General features: G+C 44.6%; 1 protein-coding gene across 2 annotated transcripts in view; it reads left to right on the top strand.

Annotated features, from left to right (window-relative positions):
* The window catches only part of LOC146784300 (interleukin-1 receptor antagonist protein-like), a 75,027-nt gene extending 59,150 nt beyond the window's left edge, over positions 1 to 15,877 (top strand). For both annotated transcript variants that reach the window (XM_085635644.1, XM_085635645.1), the window contains exons 4-7: positions 9,081 to 9,300; positions 11,088 to 11,267; positions 11,761 to 11,897; positions 14,907 to 15,877. In XM_085635644.1, the coding sequence (XP_085491770.1) occupies positions 9,081 to 9,300; positions 11,088 to 11,267; positions 11,761 to 11,897; positions 14,907 to 15,122 (753 nt within the window). In that variant the 3' untranslated portion in view covers positions 15,123 to 15,877. The remainder of the gene's footprint in view (positions 1 to 9,080; positions 9,301 to 11,087; positions 11,268 to 11,760; positions 11,898 to 14,906) is intronic.
* The last annotated feature ends 583 nt before the right edge of the window (positions 15,878 to 16,460 follow it).

The raw sequence follows: 16,460 nt of genomic DNA on the forward strand, positions 1-16,460 counted from the left end.
TTTCCATAGGACCTTTAGAACGAGCTACAGCCCGAACGGCTGAACAGAATTACTAGAAATTTGGCAGAGAGGTAGTCCCTAGGTCAAGGAAGTGCCTTTTGTAGGTTTGGTGTAAATCTGTTCAGTAGATTCTGAGAAAATAGCCTTTAAATCAATATATATATCTGAGCCCGCTTACGGTACGCTTACCGTACGCTTACCGTAAGCGTACGGTGGCGTGCGCGAGCGCGATTCTGATTGGCTCTTAGATCTTAGTAAACATTCGAATCGGCCGAAACCAGGAAGCGGCGTCCGCCATTTTGTCTCTCGCACTGAGTGTTGTTTATCAAACATGATGGCCAAAAACATGTTACCGGGCTGTTATGACAACTCCCTCCCACATAGTCCTGTTGAGGGAGTCCCCAAACATCCCCCAAGAGCAAAAACGGTTTTATTTTTTTTTCGGCAATTTCGCCGAGTACGCTTAACGTACGCTTAACGTAAGCGTACGGTAAAAAAAAAAAAAAAAAAAAAACACTATCCACACTTACCCCACCCCCTGTGCTTTTGGTGGCCGTAGGCCACCAAATGTACAGGGCTTATTAATAGGTAAAAAAAACTAAATTTTGGCAACATGAAATTATAAAATCGAAATAAAAAAAACACTATCCACATTGACCCCACCCCCTGTGCTTTTGGTGGCCGAAGGCCACCAAATGTACAGGGCTTATTAAAGTTGATAAAAACCGTGCACGGAACGAACTGCGTTAAGTGGGCGCGCACGCCTCGAATGGCGTAAAGTAACTTAGCATTTAAAAAAACGTACAAATTCACTGAAAAAACCATAGGTTTCACACACGTTATAGTTAGGAATTAGCATTTAAAAAACCTTGCAAATTCACTGAAAAAACCATAGGTTTCACACATGTTATAGTTAGCGGAAATTTTACTGATAAAAAACCAGTGAAATTGCCCCGTTATATAACTCACGCGACCGCAATCTTCTGCTGATGACATATGTGTCTTTATGAAAAAAAAATATTTGTAATATATGTATAGCTAAAAATGTATGGAAGAAGACATGGGCAAATAAGTGTCTAAATACAGTATTAGCATCAGCAGAGGATTGCGGTCGCGTGAGTTATAGTTGCCAGCACTAACTATAACGGGGCAATTTCACTGGTTTTTTATCAGTAAAATTTCCGCTAACTATAACATGTGTGAAACCTATGGTTTTTTCAGTGAATATATATATATATATGTATCCAAAGGGGTGATGCTTGCAGCCAATCCCTTCCTTACGACACCGGTGCCTGCAGCGACCGCCGATAATTATGCAGAAATCGTTTGTTTTGAGAAGTCCCAAAATAAGAACAGCGGCACACCAACGGACAACACAATTAATTTATTGTGTCCACAACAACGCGATTCGATGTAGCCTTTTTCAAGTTGATGACCTGTGCCCAATCCCCCTTAGAAATACGGGTCAAAGTATGACAAACAGAGAAAACATACTATCATATTCATTATGATGCTTGAGCAAAGATTAAATATAATTCATTTAGCTTAACAAAGCATGTGCCAAAAATAGGTAAGGCATAATACATTTTAGACAACCTCATATTTCCGGCAGTTAGTAATGGCCTTCTAAGACCATAATGCAATGGGAAAGTGCTACTAATGTTGACATTCTCATTACTTTTTTTCGACATTTTGGTAACTAAATTAATTCAATTACCCTCAAATCATCCATAATAACAAATTGATTATATCGCAAATGCATCCTTATGCCTCATATAAATATACTTTCAATCCGGTAATGCACCGAATAATACGATTGCATTTTGCCATTATTTTATAGAATCCACATTCATTACGCAAACTACATGATAATTAATTCTATATCTATAGACAAATCTCCGGTAATGTACCAAATGCCAATAAAAAAACTTAAGAATTGTCACATGCTTTCAACAATAAATTGCATAATAAATGTAAATGTAATGTAATGTAAATTGAAACTTATAATGTGCTAACTGTCACTCCGCGAGGAGTATCCGGGTGCTGAGGAGATTGAGGTGAGAAGGGGTCCAGGGCATACTCGTATTTGCTATGTTAGATCATTGTAGGACCGCAAGCATCAGGGGTATTATAAATCCATGTCTTCAAAGCCTTCCTGAATTGAGTTTCTGTTGTTTGTAGTCTTAATTTGAGTGGGAGGGCATTCCAGGCCTTGGTTCCTAGCGGGGCGACAGTTTTTCCACCTTTTGTTATTAGTTTAAAGGTGGGAGGTTTCAGGAGGTTAGCTGTTGAAGATCTAAGAGTCTTAGTAGTAATATAAGGGGAGAAACGGGCTGAGAGGTACTTAGGTCCTGATTTAATTGTGGCTCTATATGTGATTAGGAGGATTTTGAAAAGGATTCTCTTGTGAATCGGAAGCCAGTGTAAGGCTTTGAGAGCAGCAGATGCTGAGGCTCTACGTGGGAGCCTCAGGACAAGCCGTGCAGCTGCGTTTTGGACCACCTGCAATTTTTTTACTGCGGATTTGTTGGCTCCTGCGAAGAGGCTATTGCAGTAGTCTAGATGCGATAGAATGAGGGCCACTGCAACCGTTTTATTTGCGTGGAGTGGAATCAGATCAAAGAATTTTTTTAGTGATCGGATAAGGCTGAAGCCGGACCCGGCGATTGCCGAAGCGTGCGGGAGGAAGGAGAGTGCAGTATCGAACTGTACCCCTAAATTCTTAGCTACCTTAACCATATCTGGAGGGGAAGTAGTTCCCTCTGGCCACCACATATCTGGCTGGAAGGTTACATCTTTCTCAATGGAAAGGATTTCAGTCTTATCGGTATTACATCTAAGGTGATTGTCCCTCATCCACTGGACGACTTTAGAAAGGCAGCATTTGAAGTTCCGTTCGGCGTCCGTATTGTTGTTATCGAGTGATACAATCATTTGAGTATCGTCTGCATAGGACGCTACTTCAATTCCGAAGGAGCTTATGAGGGAGATGAGCGGGGTCATGTAAATGTTAAACAACAGCGGGCTCAGTGAAGAGCCTTGTGGAACTCCCGTTGTTATACTTTTCTCTGTTGAAAGGAAGGTACCAAGAGTCACTGCTTGTCTGCGGTTAGTAAGAAATGATTTAATCCATTCCAGCGCAGTCCCTATGATTCCGGCACGTTCGAGCCTCTTTAGAAGAATGTCGGGCGAAATGGTATCGAACGCGCCCGACAAATCGAGTAAAATAAAGACTGCTTTCTTGCCTTTGTCTGCCAGCATTTTTAAAGCGTCACTGACTTCCAGAAGGACTGATTCTGTTGAGTGCTTGGGGCGAAAACCTGATTGTTGTGGTTGCAGGATATTAGCAGTTTCAATGAACTTAGTAAGTTCCCTATGTACACATTTTTCTGTAATTTTACCTAGTAAAGGGAGCAATGAGATGGGCCGGAGATTGGAGAGCATGGAGGGATCGATGTTTCGTTTCTTTTTGAGAGGTTTTACCAGTGCCAGTTTCCACTCATCTGGTACTATCCCCGTGCTTAATGAGGAATTAACTATTTTATTTACAACCGGGTTGACTATATCAATGATTTTATGAAAGATTATGGGGGGCAGGCATCTAATGGAGAGCCAGATTTGCAGGATATGATAGCCTCATAGGTCCGTTCTAAAGGTACCAGCTCGAAGGTTTTAATGCAGTGAGCAGTATCGAAGGCAGCTGCTTCAGTAATAAAGATGCAGAATTGGTCCGTTCGTCAACAGGGGGAATGGACTCACAGTACAACGTGGTACATTAAATAATTCAACGTGAATAATGTGAGAGATAGAAAAGTAATAATAGTGATAATGTGGAAACAGAAAAACATGGAAGTTAATCAACTACCCTTGTTGCCCTCTAGGATGAATTCACATAAATTATATGTGTCTTATGAATCACTAAGATATTGGATTCCAAAGGGAGGTGTGTCAAACTTTGTACTCACGCCACCCAGTCATTCATCCTGCACCAACCTCAATTTTTATATATATATATATATGTATGTATATATATATATATATATATATATATATATATATGATACATACATATGCACACACACAAACTTTATCTGTTCATAATATTTAATTTTTATAGCAGTCACAGACCTTCTGAGTAGGCTTCTCAGAATCCCAGGGTAAGAACCACTAAGCCAGTGCCTTCAGAATGGCTGAGTTAAGGCGTCCGACAAGCATGACGGGATTGAGGCTGGGAGACAACAGGAGAGGTAAAGATGGGTTTAGGGGAGGGTGGGAGCAGGAGATAAGAGGTGGTAAAATTCATGGGGGTTAAGGGAGTGCAGTGAGTGCAATCAGGGCATGACAGAGGTATAAAATCAAGGTAAATGGTTTGAAAGATACCAGGCTTAGTGCCTCATGCACTAATAGTCTAAATATGAAGTAGCGAATTGCAACAACTACTAATATGCAATTTGTGTTTTCTTGATTGGAATATATTACAACTGATTACAATGAAGTTGTCATAATTTGTGCACTGACTTCTACCAAATACATTGGTATTTTGTGACCCAACCTGTGTATTAATAGATTGGTTCGAAAAATACTGAATCATAGTGGTTCATAATAGAACCTACATGCATGAGGTAGATCACAAATTGCAACCCACTGCGTTTGGCTAGTCACAGGCATGATGGCTTGCTAGGGTGAGAAAGCTAAAGATACACAATTGATAGACGGAATGCAGAACAAATCAAAACATTCACCCACAGTCAAGGAATCTGGGTTAAATCCATCTTTCTTTTGCTAACCATGCCAACCCAGTTTAGACCTGGCCATATGCAAATCAGTCTTGACTCTGAGCCTCATGGGAACAGTCCAGCCCGAACTGCCAAGCCAGGTCCTCCCTGGACCGGAAACAAGCATCCTAGGGCCAGTTTCGGGGTTTCACCCCTCATCAGCCAGGATAGCTTGATTGCAGTGGCACAGTGAGCCCAGGACCCACGTCTGGGCGTACCTGGCGCACTTAGGGCGAGAAAGCAAAAGACACACAATTGATGATGGCCTGGCATTTTGGGCTGGACTGTTCCCATTGGGCGGAGGGTCAAGACTGATTTGCATATGGCTGGGTCCAAATTGGAATGGCATGGTGAGCAAAAAAACAATGGATTTAGGCCCAGAGCTCCGTACTGGGGTGAATGTATGACATTGTTCTGCATTCTGTCCATCAATTGTTGTTTTTGGCTTGCTAGGGTCAGCAGACCACCAGGTCTGTGAGTGTTTTTAAATAAAACAGTCTTACTTTTTATTTTTAAATGCAGCCCATTTGCATTTAAAAAATAAATAAACATTGTACAACTATTTTAAGCAGGCAGTGGCCCCAGGGACCACTGCCCGCTCCTAAAAATGTTTTTGTTCACCTTTACAAACAGGAAGAGGTCCCTTGGTGTCCCCTTCCTGATTGTGAATGGTTACCACCTTTTTTGACTTGGTGGTAAAACATTAATGGCTTGCAACTGGTTTCAGTCGAAACACAATAATACATAACTTAAGAAATTGCTATGTGGAAGGGACCACCCACACACCCCTTCCAAATACCAATTCAGTATTTACTCACAAACCCAAACTGCGATTCGGTAAAGTTTTCAAGAGTGAAGGCGGCAAACTGATCTGAAATTTAAGAGGGCAGAGACCCTGCTGCAGGCAGTCACTCACTGTATGTGCTATGATAGGGATGCCTGGGTGAGTCCCTGAGACCTCTTGTATACACTCTCAAGGGCACCATTGAAAGTTGCCCTGACTTTGCACCAGCTCTATGTGGTGCACACTCAGTGCACTCCCCGATGGCATCTGCCACTTCATCTGTAATATGGTGCTAGCATAAAGGCAATAGCTTCCCTCATTTGCATAAGGCCATATCACCATGCAAATGGAAGGCTTTCCTTTGGATATGCACCAGTGCACATTTATCACTGGCCCAATATGTATTACAGAAGGAGCCCCAAGTGTTTGTGTCCCCTTCCGTTATCCCAAAGTGCCCTGGGGGTGCAAATAATGTGCACACATGCGTATTGCATGTTAGTGGCACTTTTTATGTTACCATCTCTGATTCACTGCACTTTAAATGCACAGAATTCCAGGTAAAGAGTTTCGGGTCTTTGCAGCTTGGGAAAGTCACCAAAGATTTTGAATTTGTGATTCACTAATGTAGAGAAGAGAAGATTAGGAATATGTGCTCCTCTGAAAATGACCCCGTCTTTAATGACCGAAGTAGAGTCTAGAGAGAGCCAAAGATTACCAACATTTTTGAAGTCATGTTCAGGGTGAACTTAACTGGTAATGTACATTTGCAGCTATGTTGCGGATGTGAGCATGAAGGATGAGTCTGGAATCAAAAAAGATTTCAAGGGATGTAGTGCATTCAGTGATGGCATGTGAGCAGCCAAGAAAATTGAAAACACAAGCAAAATGTATGGGGAATGTGGAGAAAGTAAAGGTAAATTATCCCCAGCACATGTAAACAGTCATTTAAGCTAGTAAAAATGCACGTTGTGAGCAACAGTTAAGCAGAGTTGAGTAAAGTCTTGTGATTTTCTTTCTTTTATTGTCAAGTTCTTCCGACAGCCGACACGTGTTTCGTCGCTAAAGGGGCAATATCCCGCGTCTTTATCAAGGCTATGTCTTTCTTGCAAGGAATTTGTTTTGTGGTGATAATTCCATCCCACAAAAATGGTACTGTTACTCGCGACGTCTCACTATGTTGAGGAAAGACCGAGGGATCCAAATACGTCCCCGATATCAGGATTCCTGCGGTATGATGAGTGTTCCTATTCCAGACGTCGCTCCTCGTGTATACCCGAGTACAGGGCATTTTTGAAGTCATGTTCAGAGGTGAACTTAACTGGTAATGTACATTTACAGCTATGTTGCGGATGTGAGTATGAAGGATGAGTCCGGAATCAAAGAAGAATTTAAGGGATGTAGTGCATGTGAGCAGCCAAGAAAATTGAAAACACAAGCAAAATGTATGGGGAATGTGGAGAAAGTAAGCAGAGATAATGATGAGTGATGCACACTTGGATATCACTGAGGGTAAAGCCAAGGAAAAATATCTCATTAGGAAAGGAACCTCTTTATAGAGTCGCCAATATGATGTCATTGGCATACTGCTGGTGAGTTATGGTGAAGGTGTGGGGATCACCAATTAGTTTAAAATAGAAGACGAAAAGTGTTGAGAACACAATAGAGCCTTAAGGGGACAGACAGACAGACACAAACACACAGTCGCTTTACCTCTGCAGAAGTAAGTACTGAAGCATCCAAGATCTGCGCTCATACTGTCTTGTAGAGTATCTAAAAGAATATTGAGGTTGATGGTTGCAAAGGCTGCCACGGCTAAAGAAGGACCGAGACACAAATCACCAATGTCCAGGAGTCATAAGACATAATTAGTTATGTGAAGCATGGTCGTTCTCATGCTGGAGGCCTGACCTAAACCCAATTTGTATGTCATCAAGGAAGTGATTACATCCAGTGAACTAAGTAGGGTGTCAACACTGCTCCCAATTAGGTTGGTCAGCTACTGCTGGAGACGGACGTATCTCAAACAGCTAATATGGGAGAGATTTGTCCAGTCCCACGTGTATCGAGGGAGGTGTACCCCGTGGGGTACTGAACTGCATGTGTCTGGCCTGTCAAGGACTGGGCTTGGCATCAATGCTCAAGCTCTTTATCTAGGTTTTCCCATTGGCTGTTCCAGTGAGGTCCATGTGCTTTCAGTCCAGCACGAACTGGAGTCTGCCCCAAGCTCGGCCTCACATCTAGAGAGTAGTTGGGTCTCTGGAAGTGTACAAAAAAGAACTGCTTTGCTTCAGGATTCCTGAACAATGAAAAAAAGGCAGGTTTTGCAGCACTTGGGCTGGCTAGCAGATAGCATGCACTATAATGGGAGAGCTTAGTATTGCAACATAACTCTATTGAATGCAAACCCTTTTCTTGGCAAGACGACCCTGCAAGTTTCACCAAAGTAAGCTCTAGAGGAACCAGGGGCTCCTACACAGGTGATGAAGTTTATGTTGCCCAGCCACGCTGTTTCCTGTGAAATACAACTTTTTCTGTGGTCAAGGCCCTATGGAGTCTCCTTCCTCAACTCTTTTGGTGATGTACAGGAATAAATTCTGCACTTCTCTCTTTCTCCTTAGAGATGAGCATCAGCCATACCAAGTTTGGCACCTCAACTGTATATCACATCTGCTTACACAATGCTGTGCAGGTGCAGCCCCAAGCCATCCTCCTCCTTCACATAGAGCCAGTGGCTGAAATGGAAAAATAGGAGTGCATGTACTGCTTGCCCACTTCTTAGAAGTGACAGTACTCTCCTATTAAAAGTATTGAACCTCTCCTGAGAAGTGAAGGTACGCTCCCGGTCCAAATAAGGAAGTGCATGTCCTCCGTACCTGACAGTACCGGGCCATTTAAAGCACTGGATAAAGCACTACTCACCGCTGGGGCCATAGGCATCTGCCTCCCTTCCTCTGCTTGCAGTGTTCTCTTTGGCCTAAGAGAGTTCCTGGATCTGTTTTCAATGTCACGTGTCTACATCAGTTAGCCCCTGGGAAACAAGAGGACAATTACCCCGCAACACCAAAAGAAGGAAGCCTCTTTGGGGTGGTTGTCCCTGGGCACGCCGATGGGGGAGTCAGGCAAGAATAAAAGACTGCTGGGCTGTCATTTCAAAGTAGTGTCATGGATTACAGGCTAGCTTGTGAGTACAGGACCTTTCTCAGATCTGATTGGTCTGATTGGGGTTGTCTCTTTGCCTGTCGCTTGTACCCAGGTCATTCTAAAGAAGTACCGTAAACACTAAAAAACCAGTCTAGAGAAACAGCACAGTTCCTTGTAGATAGGCGAGTAGACTAATGAAATACTATGGACAGGACAGAGTTTCTCTAGAGTCAGACATGTAGGCCTCGATGGAAATAGTGATCTAGCCAGATATGCCGCGGCCTATATGGGTCGACAGGTGTGGAGCAGATCAGACACGCATAGACCTGAAGTGGAATGTTCCCCAAAGTAGCATCTCACTCTGTTTATTTCATCCTCAGCCACCCTTGCCAGATGCCAACTGGGGTCTCTACTCAAAGACCTGCGCTAGGTGCGGAGGATCCTGCCAGGTGAATCCGACCATCCCCAAGCAGCCCTTCGTTTTCCGCAGGATGGTGGTGATCGTGGTGGCGGTGAAGAAGATGAAGCGTGGGGTGACTGCCAGGTGTCTGTTTGGGGACAGTGATCTTCTGGAGATGCTCAAGAACATGCTAGTGGATGGTAAGACGCTGCTCTTTCGGAAGTCTTTATTTCAGGACCGCGATTCAGCGACATTGGGGGATTATGCTCTAAACTACTGTAAGACAGTAATGCAATTAATTTTGAACTACAGAAAACGATAGGAGTCTAACCTTCCAAACACTCAGAGGGTTCAGTGCTAATTTCGGTTCTCTTACAGCGACAGTCCACTTGGTGGTGTGATCTACACAAATGGTCCATCACATTATATGTTTGCTATTTTATCAAAAGCAGTCATTTTGAAAGTCACACTTTATATCCTTGAAATATCGTCCATATCTACCGAAAATGGCATCCAGACAGTTAATGATGGAATTAATCTAAAATGGTAGCTTCTCAATCTGACTCCATTTCTCATCAGCGAATGACTCTGAGCCTGAGAGCGCATTTAGATAATGAGAACATTGAAAAAGCAGCTTCATCGTTGCCCTTTGTTCCATCAGTATTTTCGCCACCAAAGGTAAGCAGAACCTGATGATTTTTATGGGAGCGGCTCATGTCAGGGAAAAGAGGCGGGTGGTGGGTGGTAGGCGTGCATGGTGCGACAGAAAAAAATAAAAAATAGAAAAAAACAACTTACCTGCCGCCCTCCTGCGTTGTGCTTTTCTGCTCCTCTCCTTTAACTGCAAGCAGGCACATGCTACCTGCCCTGTGGCCAATCCTGAAGCAGCTCTCATGCATAAGAGCAGCTTTTGGATTGCCCTACGCGCCGATGATTTGCGCTCCCAGACAGACCGGGAGCCTGTGCCTTCTCTCTCCAATCTGGCAATTCAGCTCGGGTTGGAGAGAACTTCACTGCGCATGTGGGTTTGACCAGCCTGAAACGGTCGGCCAAACCCACATGCACAGTGAAAGCAGTGCCCAACACACCCCCTCGAGCTTGTCATCACCCTGGCCCCGCCCCCAACACTCAGCACAAGAAAAATAAAACGGGTTTTAAACCCGTTTTTTCGTTTTATTTTTCATGTTTTTGAAGGTGCAGGCGGGGGGAGGGAGGTGCCGCTCCACCGCCATAGCGGTGGATTCACCACTAGATTTATAATTGCAGCCAGATGCCCATTGTTAGCTGAGCATTGCAGAGATCAGCTGTAAAACCCTCTTGGGCTATTGACGACTATACCTTCAGGGGTAACAAACGTGTCTGAAACAACATCATCAGACTTACTTTTATAAGCCTTTTTTCCTGTTATAAGACACATCTAAATAGTATAGCACTCTATTCAACTGATTATTTTAAAGAAAATGTTCTTGCTTGACATCAAGTGTCTTTGGTCAGAGAGCTGGTCCAGATTAAACATTTAGGGGACTGGTTAAGAGTTTGGCGGAGGGGGACCCTGTCACCAACACACTTATAATAAACAGATGGGACATCCGTCACGTTTGTGACAGGGTAACCATTTGCCAACATCTAAATTAGCCCCATATTACAAAAAGGTGAGGAAAATTGTTGTCTGCAGTAAAGGTCCGCCTTCCTGCACCAAAACTTTTTTTCCCTACCCCGAAGGACCTCCTTTATACCCCAATGGATCACGTTTATGGCCCTGGAGGGCCTACTTCCTGCACCCAAGGAAGTTCCTTCGAGTCCCCCAGGAGACTCCATCCTCAACTCATGGGGGCCCTTCCCAGCCAGAGGATTTCCTTTCTACAAAGGGTAATGGAATTCCAAAGTCAAGTGGGTTTGGAAAGATTTAGTGCAACTTCCTGGATCCCAGATGCAGGCCAAATCCCTATTCCCTGCACCATATTAACCACCTGCCACTTTTTTCCAGAAGACATCCCCTACCAAACGTGTGAGGACACGTCCATGGCACAGTCGGATTACCGGTACTCGTTATGCACTCAATACCGGATCACCGACACAGCCAACAAAACCATGCTGCTGCAGGAGTTCTCGGATCAGGCCCAGCTGGTGGCCATCTATCTGCAGGGCCCCAATGCCTCGCGGCAAGGTGAGCATCAAGTTATGGCTATGAAAAGCGGTATTTTATGAGGAGTGGGGAGGAAAGGTATAAATACCAATTTGAACCACCCTTCAATGGGAAGTTTGAAGAAGGAACACTAGGTTTGCAATTTAGAATCCCTAGTGTGCCTTATGGCGGCATACAGTGACATATTAGGAGCACCCAGGCACACCCCTTTTACTATATAAAGCCGTGTCTCTCATCATTTCTCCAAGGCCTTCTTTAGAGTGGGCCACAAATTCCAATGTGCCCAGGGGCAGGAGTTACCGTCATTATGTCCCTGCCCTTTGAATCACTAAGACCTCAGGTAACAGTATTTCCAGGGAAGGGAAATTAACAGGTCACTTGTAATCATGGTCTAAAATGAGGTGTGTGTGCTGAGAGTGTGGGGGCTGGTGGTCAGGACCTGCCCCCAAACAGCCTTATACAGTATGACTAGCGTGATTGCTATTAACCCCATTTCTTCTTTCTAAACCTGCAGTCAAGTTTAACATGACCTCCTACAAATCACTTCCGCCACCAAGAAGCAGGAAGTTGCCTGTGACCCTGGGCATTGTAGGAAAGAAGCTCCATCTATCCTGCATGATGGTGGGTGGGCATCCCGAGCTCCGGCTGGAGGTAAGCAGGGAGGGGAGGGTGCTTCACAACTCCTGCCCCTGTGTGACTGATGCTCACGAGTGGCTGGCACAGTCCCTATACCCCTGTGCACTTTCATGTTCACACTTGGCATGCTTCTCAGCTCGCACTACCACGAGAATTATGGGATTCTGTAGCCAGTGGATTTTCTGCGTGATTATGGATTGACTGGATTTGCCACATAATTCACTATCAGCTTCATACATTACAGATTTCAGCCAAGCAAGCTTTTGTTTCTAGCACAAAGGGATCAAACACGGTCACAAAAATGCCACACCTGGTGCCTTGCAGACCTTTCTGTGGCAAGCCCTCTGCAAAGGTTCACTGGTCGTCTATTAGCTGCTGTTTTTAAGCGTTTGTCTGGTACCAATGAAATGAAAGCTATACCCAAAGAGTACTAATTTGCTTTAAAAAGTCATAGGGCCTGATTAAGATAATGGCTAATGGGATTCTTCATCACAAACGTGACGGATATCCAGTCCCCGGTATTACAAGTGCATTATATCCTATGGCAACTGTGACAGAGTATCATATCCGCCAAGATATAAATCAGGCTCATGGTAATGAAATAATACTGCCACCGAATGTTCCTCATAGTACCACATAATTTGCCTTTTCTTGACCATTTTTTTACTCAACCTGTTGCATTATTTGAGCCTCCAATGCTGCATAATTGCTGTGGTCCTGCTTGTAGCTCAGAGTCCAAAATTCACCTGTTCCTTTGCCCTACTGCACCTTAAGACCCACATTTCATGTGTTCCCAATTCATCTCAGCAGTTCCTTCTCTTCCCATTTCCTTAGCAGCACAAGATCTCTCTCTCTGTACTGAGGAGCGCCTGGGTGGGATAAACCCCTTTCCAAATGGCTCTGATGCAGTCTTAGCCCTAATCCCAGTGAACAGGGTTGAGTCAGTAAAATACATTAAGCCTCTTTCGTGGGATGGCAAAGATGGAGCAGGGTGTCTGCTCCCAAAGGCTCTGTTTAACCTCTGCAACCAAACTGCTCTCTGGGGATCTAAAGGAAACCCTGAGCCATTAGCCAAGGTTTGCAGCTTGTCGTAGTAGATTTGCAGTTTGGTCTTGGGCTTCTGTGTTCGCATAACAGAAAACACAAACCCACTGGGGACTTGCGTTGTATTGAGATAAAAAAATGTAATGGAGCATTATTCAAGTCTAAAAGAACAGATGATTGGCGGAATGCTGAATCAAACATTCACCCCCAGTCACAGATCTGGGTTAAAGCCATTGTTTTTTTGCACGCCACGCCAGCTGTATTCAAATCAGTCTTGACTTTGCTCCCAATTGGAACAATCCAACCCAAACTGCCAGGCCAGGTCCTCCCTAGAGCAGAAAAAAGCATGCTAGGACCGGTTTCTGGGTTTCAGCCTTCATCAGCCAGGCAAGCTTGAATCTGGTGACGTAGCAAGCAAGGGACCCACGTCTAGGCATACCCTTCCCACATAGGGTGACAAATGCAAAAAGAACAGATGATGGACGGAATGCTGAATCAATCAAACATTTACCCCCCCCCCCCCAGTCACATATCTGGGTTAAATCCTTTGCTTTTTTGCATGCCACGCCATTCCAGCTTAGATCCAGCCATATGCAAATCAGTCTTGACCCTGCTCCCAGTGGGAACAATCCAGCATGAACAGCCATGCCAGGACCTCCCTGGACCAGACAAAAGCCATCCTGGGACCAGTTTCGCGTGTCACCCGTAATCAGCCGGGCTAGCTTGAATGTGGTGGCGTAGCCGGCAAGAGACCCACGTCTGGGCATTCCCCTCCCATATAGGGCGACAAGTACAAAATGTGTGTCTGTTGCTTTCTTGCGCAAAGTGCGCTTCGTATACCCAGATCTGGGTCCCGGGCTCACTGTGCCACTAGATACAAGCTAGCCTGGCTGATGAGGGGTAATACCCCGAAACCAGTCCCAGGATGCTTTTCCCGGTCCATGGAGGACTTGGCCTGGCAGTTAGGGCTGGACTATTCCCATGAGGAACAGGGTCAAGACTGATTTGCATATTGCTGAGTCTAAACTTAGGTGGCATGGTGAGCAAATGAACAATGGATTCAAACCAGATCAGTTGACTGGGGGTGTGAATGTTTGATTTGCTCTGCATTCCATCCATCATTTGTGTGTCTGTTGCATGATTCAAGTTTGGCTTAAACAAAAATATGGTAGCTCCTCCTGTGCCCATATTTCACACTCAGGAAGATATTAAGGAACCCTATTATCCCATCATTGTGTGTGTGTCCCACTCGTTCTGCCTCAGAACTTGCTGCACCTGTTGGTGCAGACATCATCAAGTGTACACTTTCCTTCTACACCTGGTGGGCCAAAAGGTGAGGTGCCAGAGGCAATGCAGCAACTGTTTTGACTTGCAATATAAGGTGTCCCCTTTCTTCAGCACCTGGTAGTCATTCTCCACAACAACAGATGGTCTACACTTCAGGGGTCACAGGCAATACCTGCACCTCGAGGTCCACTCTTACGGTGCGTCTTTCCAACCCTCAGCACCACACTTCATGGTCTTGCCTCATCAGCATCCTTAGCTCAAACCTCAGGTTCCCTATAATCTCTTCCAAGCCTTGAGATCCAGCTCTTCTACTCCTCTTCTGGCGCTTTATGCTTTGGGCATCTGCTTACGTATCTTGAGGCTTAGACTTCCGCTAGCCCACAGTCCACCAAACCTCTTCTGCCCAAGCCTTCTCACCACCTCGAGATCAAAGGTTCAGGTGCCCACCTCCGATACATCATGAGGGCCACATGTTACCTCATCTGTTTACTCTCAGCACCTCAAGGTCCACATTTCATGTACCCTAAGAACTTCTCTGCACTTGGTGGTTCAAGCCGCAGGTGTCCAAAGCCCTTTCTTCACCTCGAGGTCCAGATTCCATACATTCCCGGCCTGTTGACTAACCTAATCCCACCATTTTGATGGATTTTACTCTACACCCAGTTAACACACTTCTCTTTTTGTACTCCCAAGGAAGTGAACTCCACATTGATCAACATCAAGAGCAACTTGTTGCACTTCCTTTTCTTCAAGGCAGACTTGACTGGCAGTGGCACCAGTTGCACCTTCGAGTCTGCCGCTTGCCCGAGTTGGTACATCAGCACCTCGCAGAACGAGAACGAGCGGGTGACGGTGAGGAGCCAAACGGACCACAGGGCCATCCAAAACTTTAAGCTCTTCAAAGAGTGAGTGGTGAATGATGACAACATACTCGCTCCACTGCCAGAGGAACAAGCAATGTTCACTGTTGTAAGTTACTCCATGTTGACACAACAGCATCAGTGTGTGCAAGAAGAACAAACAGAGCAATGAAAGGTAGCAAAGCGCTTGAATCTTCATGCCATGCATACAACCCAGGGGCCCGCTTCAGCATCATTTCAAGGATTCGTGTTATCTGAAGAGGAGACAGTCTCAGTTTTTAGTATGAGACACTCGGGTTCAACCAGCTGGACAGCGCCAATTTCAAGATAGGCCTTCCGCGTAAAGAGTTTTTATTTCATATTCCAGGGAGATAATGTTCTAATTTTGAAACTGTGTTTTCTGTGCTTCTCCCTTTTCTCCACACCATCATAACTCTGGTGATTGAACCCTCAGAACTCCCTGTACTGTAAGCACAAGCTATTTAAGAACCTGTGTGAGACCCACTATCTGACCATGTTCTACTTTTTACTGTGTTGCAGCTATAGTATTCATGTTTGTTTCTAGTGAATACATGTTTAGAAATATAGTTAACTTGGTATTACTTGTTTTCACTGTAGAAAGTGGGGCTACTTTTTTCTCTCTTTAGGGGGGCATTAAGTATGATTTGTACTACTTTTGAGTTGCCTGGGAGAATATATTTCAGCGCTCAAACATTTTGCAATTCTTATAACTCTTGCCATTTAATTGTTGTACATTCCTGCTAAATTTATGTTGACATAAAAAAATAAAAAAGATTGTAATACAGATAGTGGTTTTCGGAGTCCACGAATCTAAGTAGCCTCATTTGCCCTTGAATGTCCCAACAATCTAAACTTCCACTCATTCTTTTCAATGCACTCGTTATCTGCTGTGAAGCAAGATTTTGGCCTTGGTCACACAGCACTGTTATGTTCATTAAGTTTAACGGTAGATAATATGCAGCAACTGGACAAGCATCATAATGCGAAATACAAATTATCCTCATCCAATAATCATAATCCACCAAACACATCAACCATCGCATTCAGTTCAGGGGAGGCCGAGATGCCTCTCACAGGAGATCCACTGGCTGGAAAACCCACGCATCGAAGACTATAGCCTGTCCACACGAAGCAACAGGAAGAAGACCACTGGTAGCATCACTGTCCGGAGGCTTTCAACCAGAATGGGGATAGTCCACAACATGCACGGTGTAGCGGGGCAAGATGGTAAGGCATCAAGCAATGCCCCAAGGTAGGGCATGGCCCGCCATCTTCCTTGTGAGCCAAGCGCCACAGGCAGATCTCACAACGTCAGGAGGAGCTGATGGGCATGGCCTAAGGTCAGCAAGGTCAAAGGTTGACGTGA

Source organism: Triturus cristatus, chromosome 11 (assembly GCF_964204655.1).
Source record: "Triturus cristatus chromosome 11, aTriCri1.1, whole genome shotgun sequence".
Classification (NCBI taxonomy): Eukaryota; Metazoa; Chordata; class Amphibia; order Caudata; family Salamandridae; genus Triturus; species Triturus cristatus.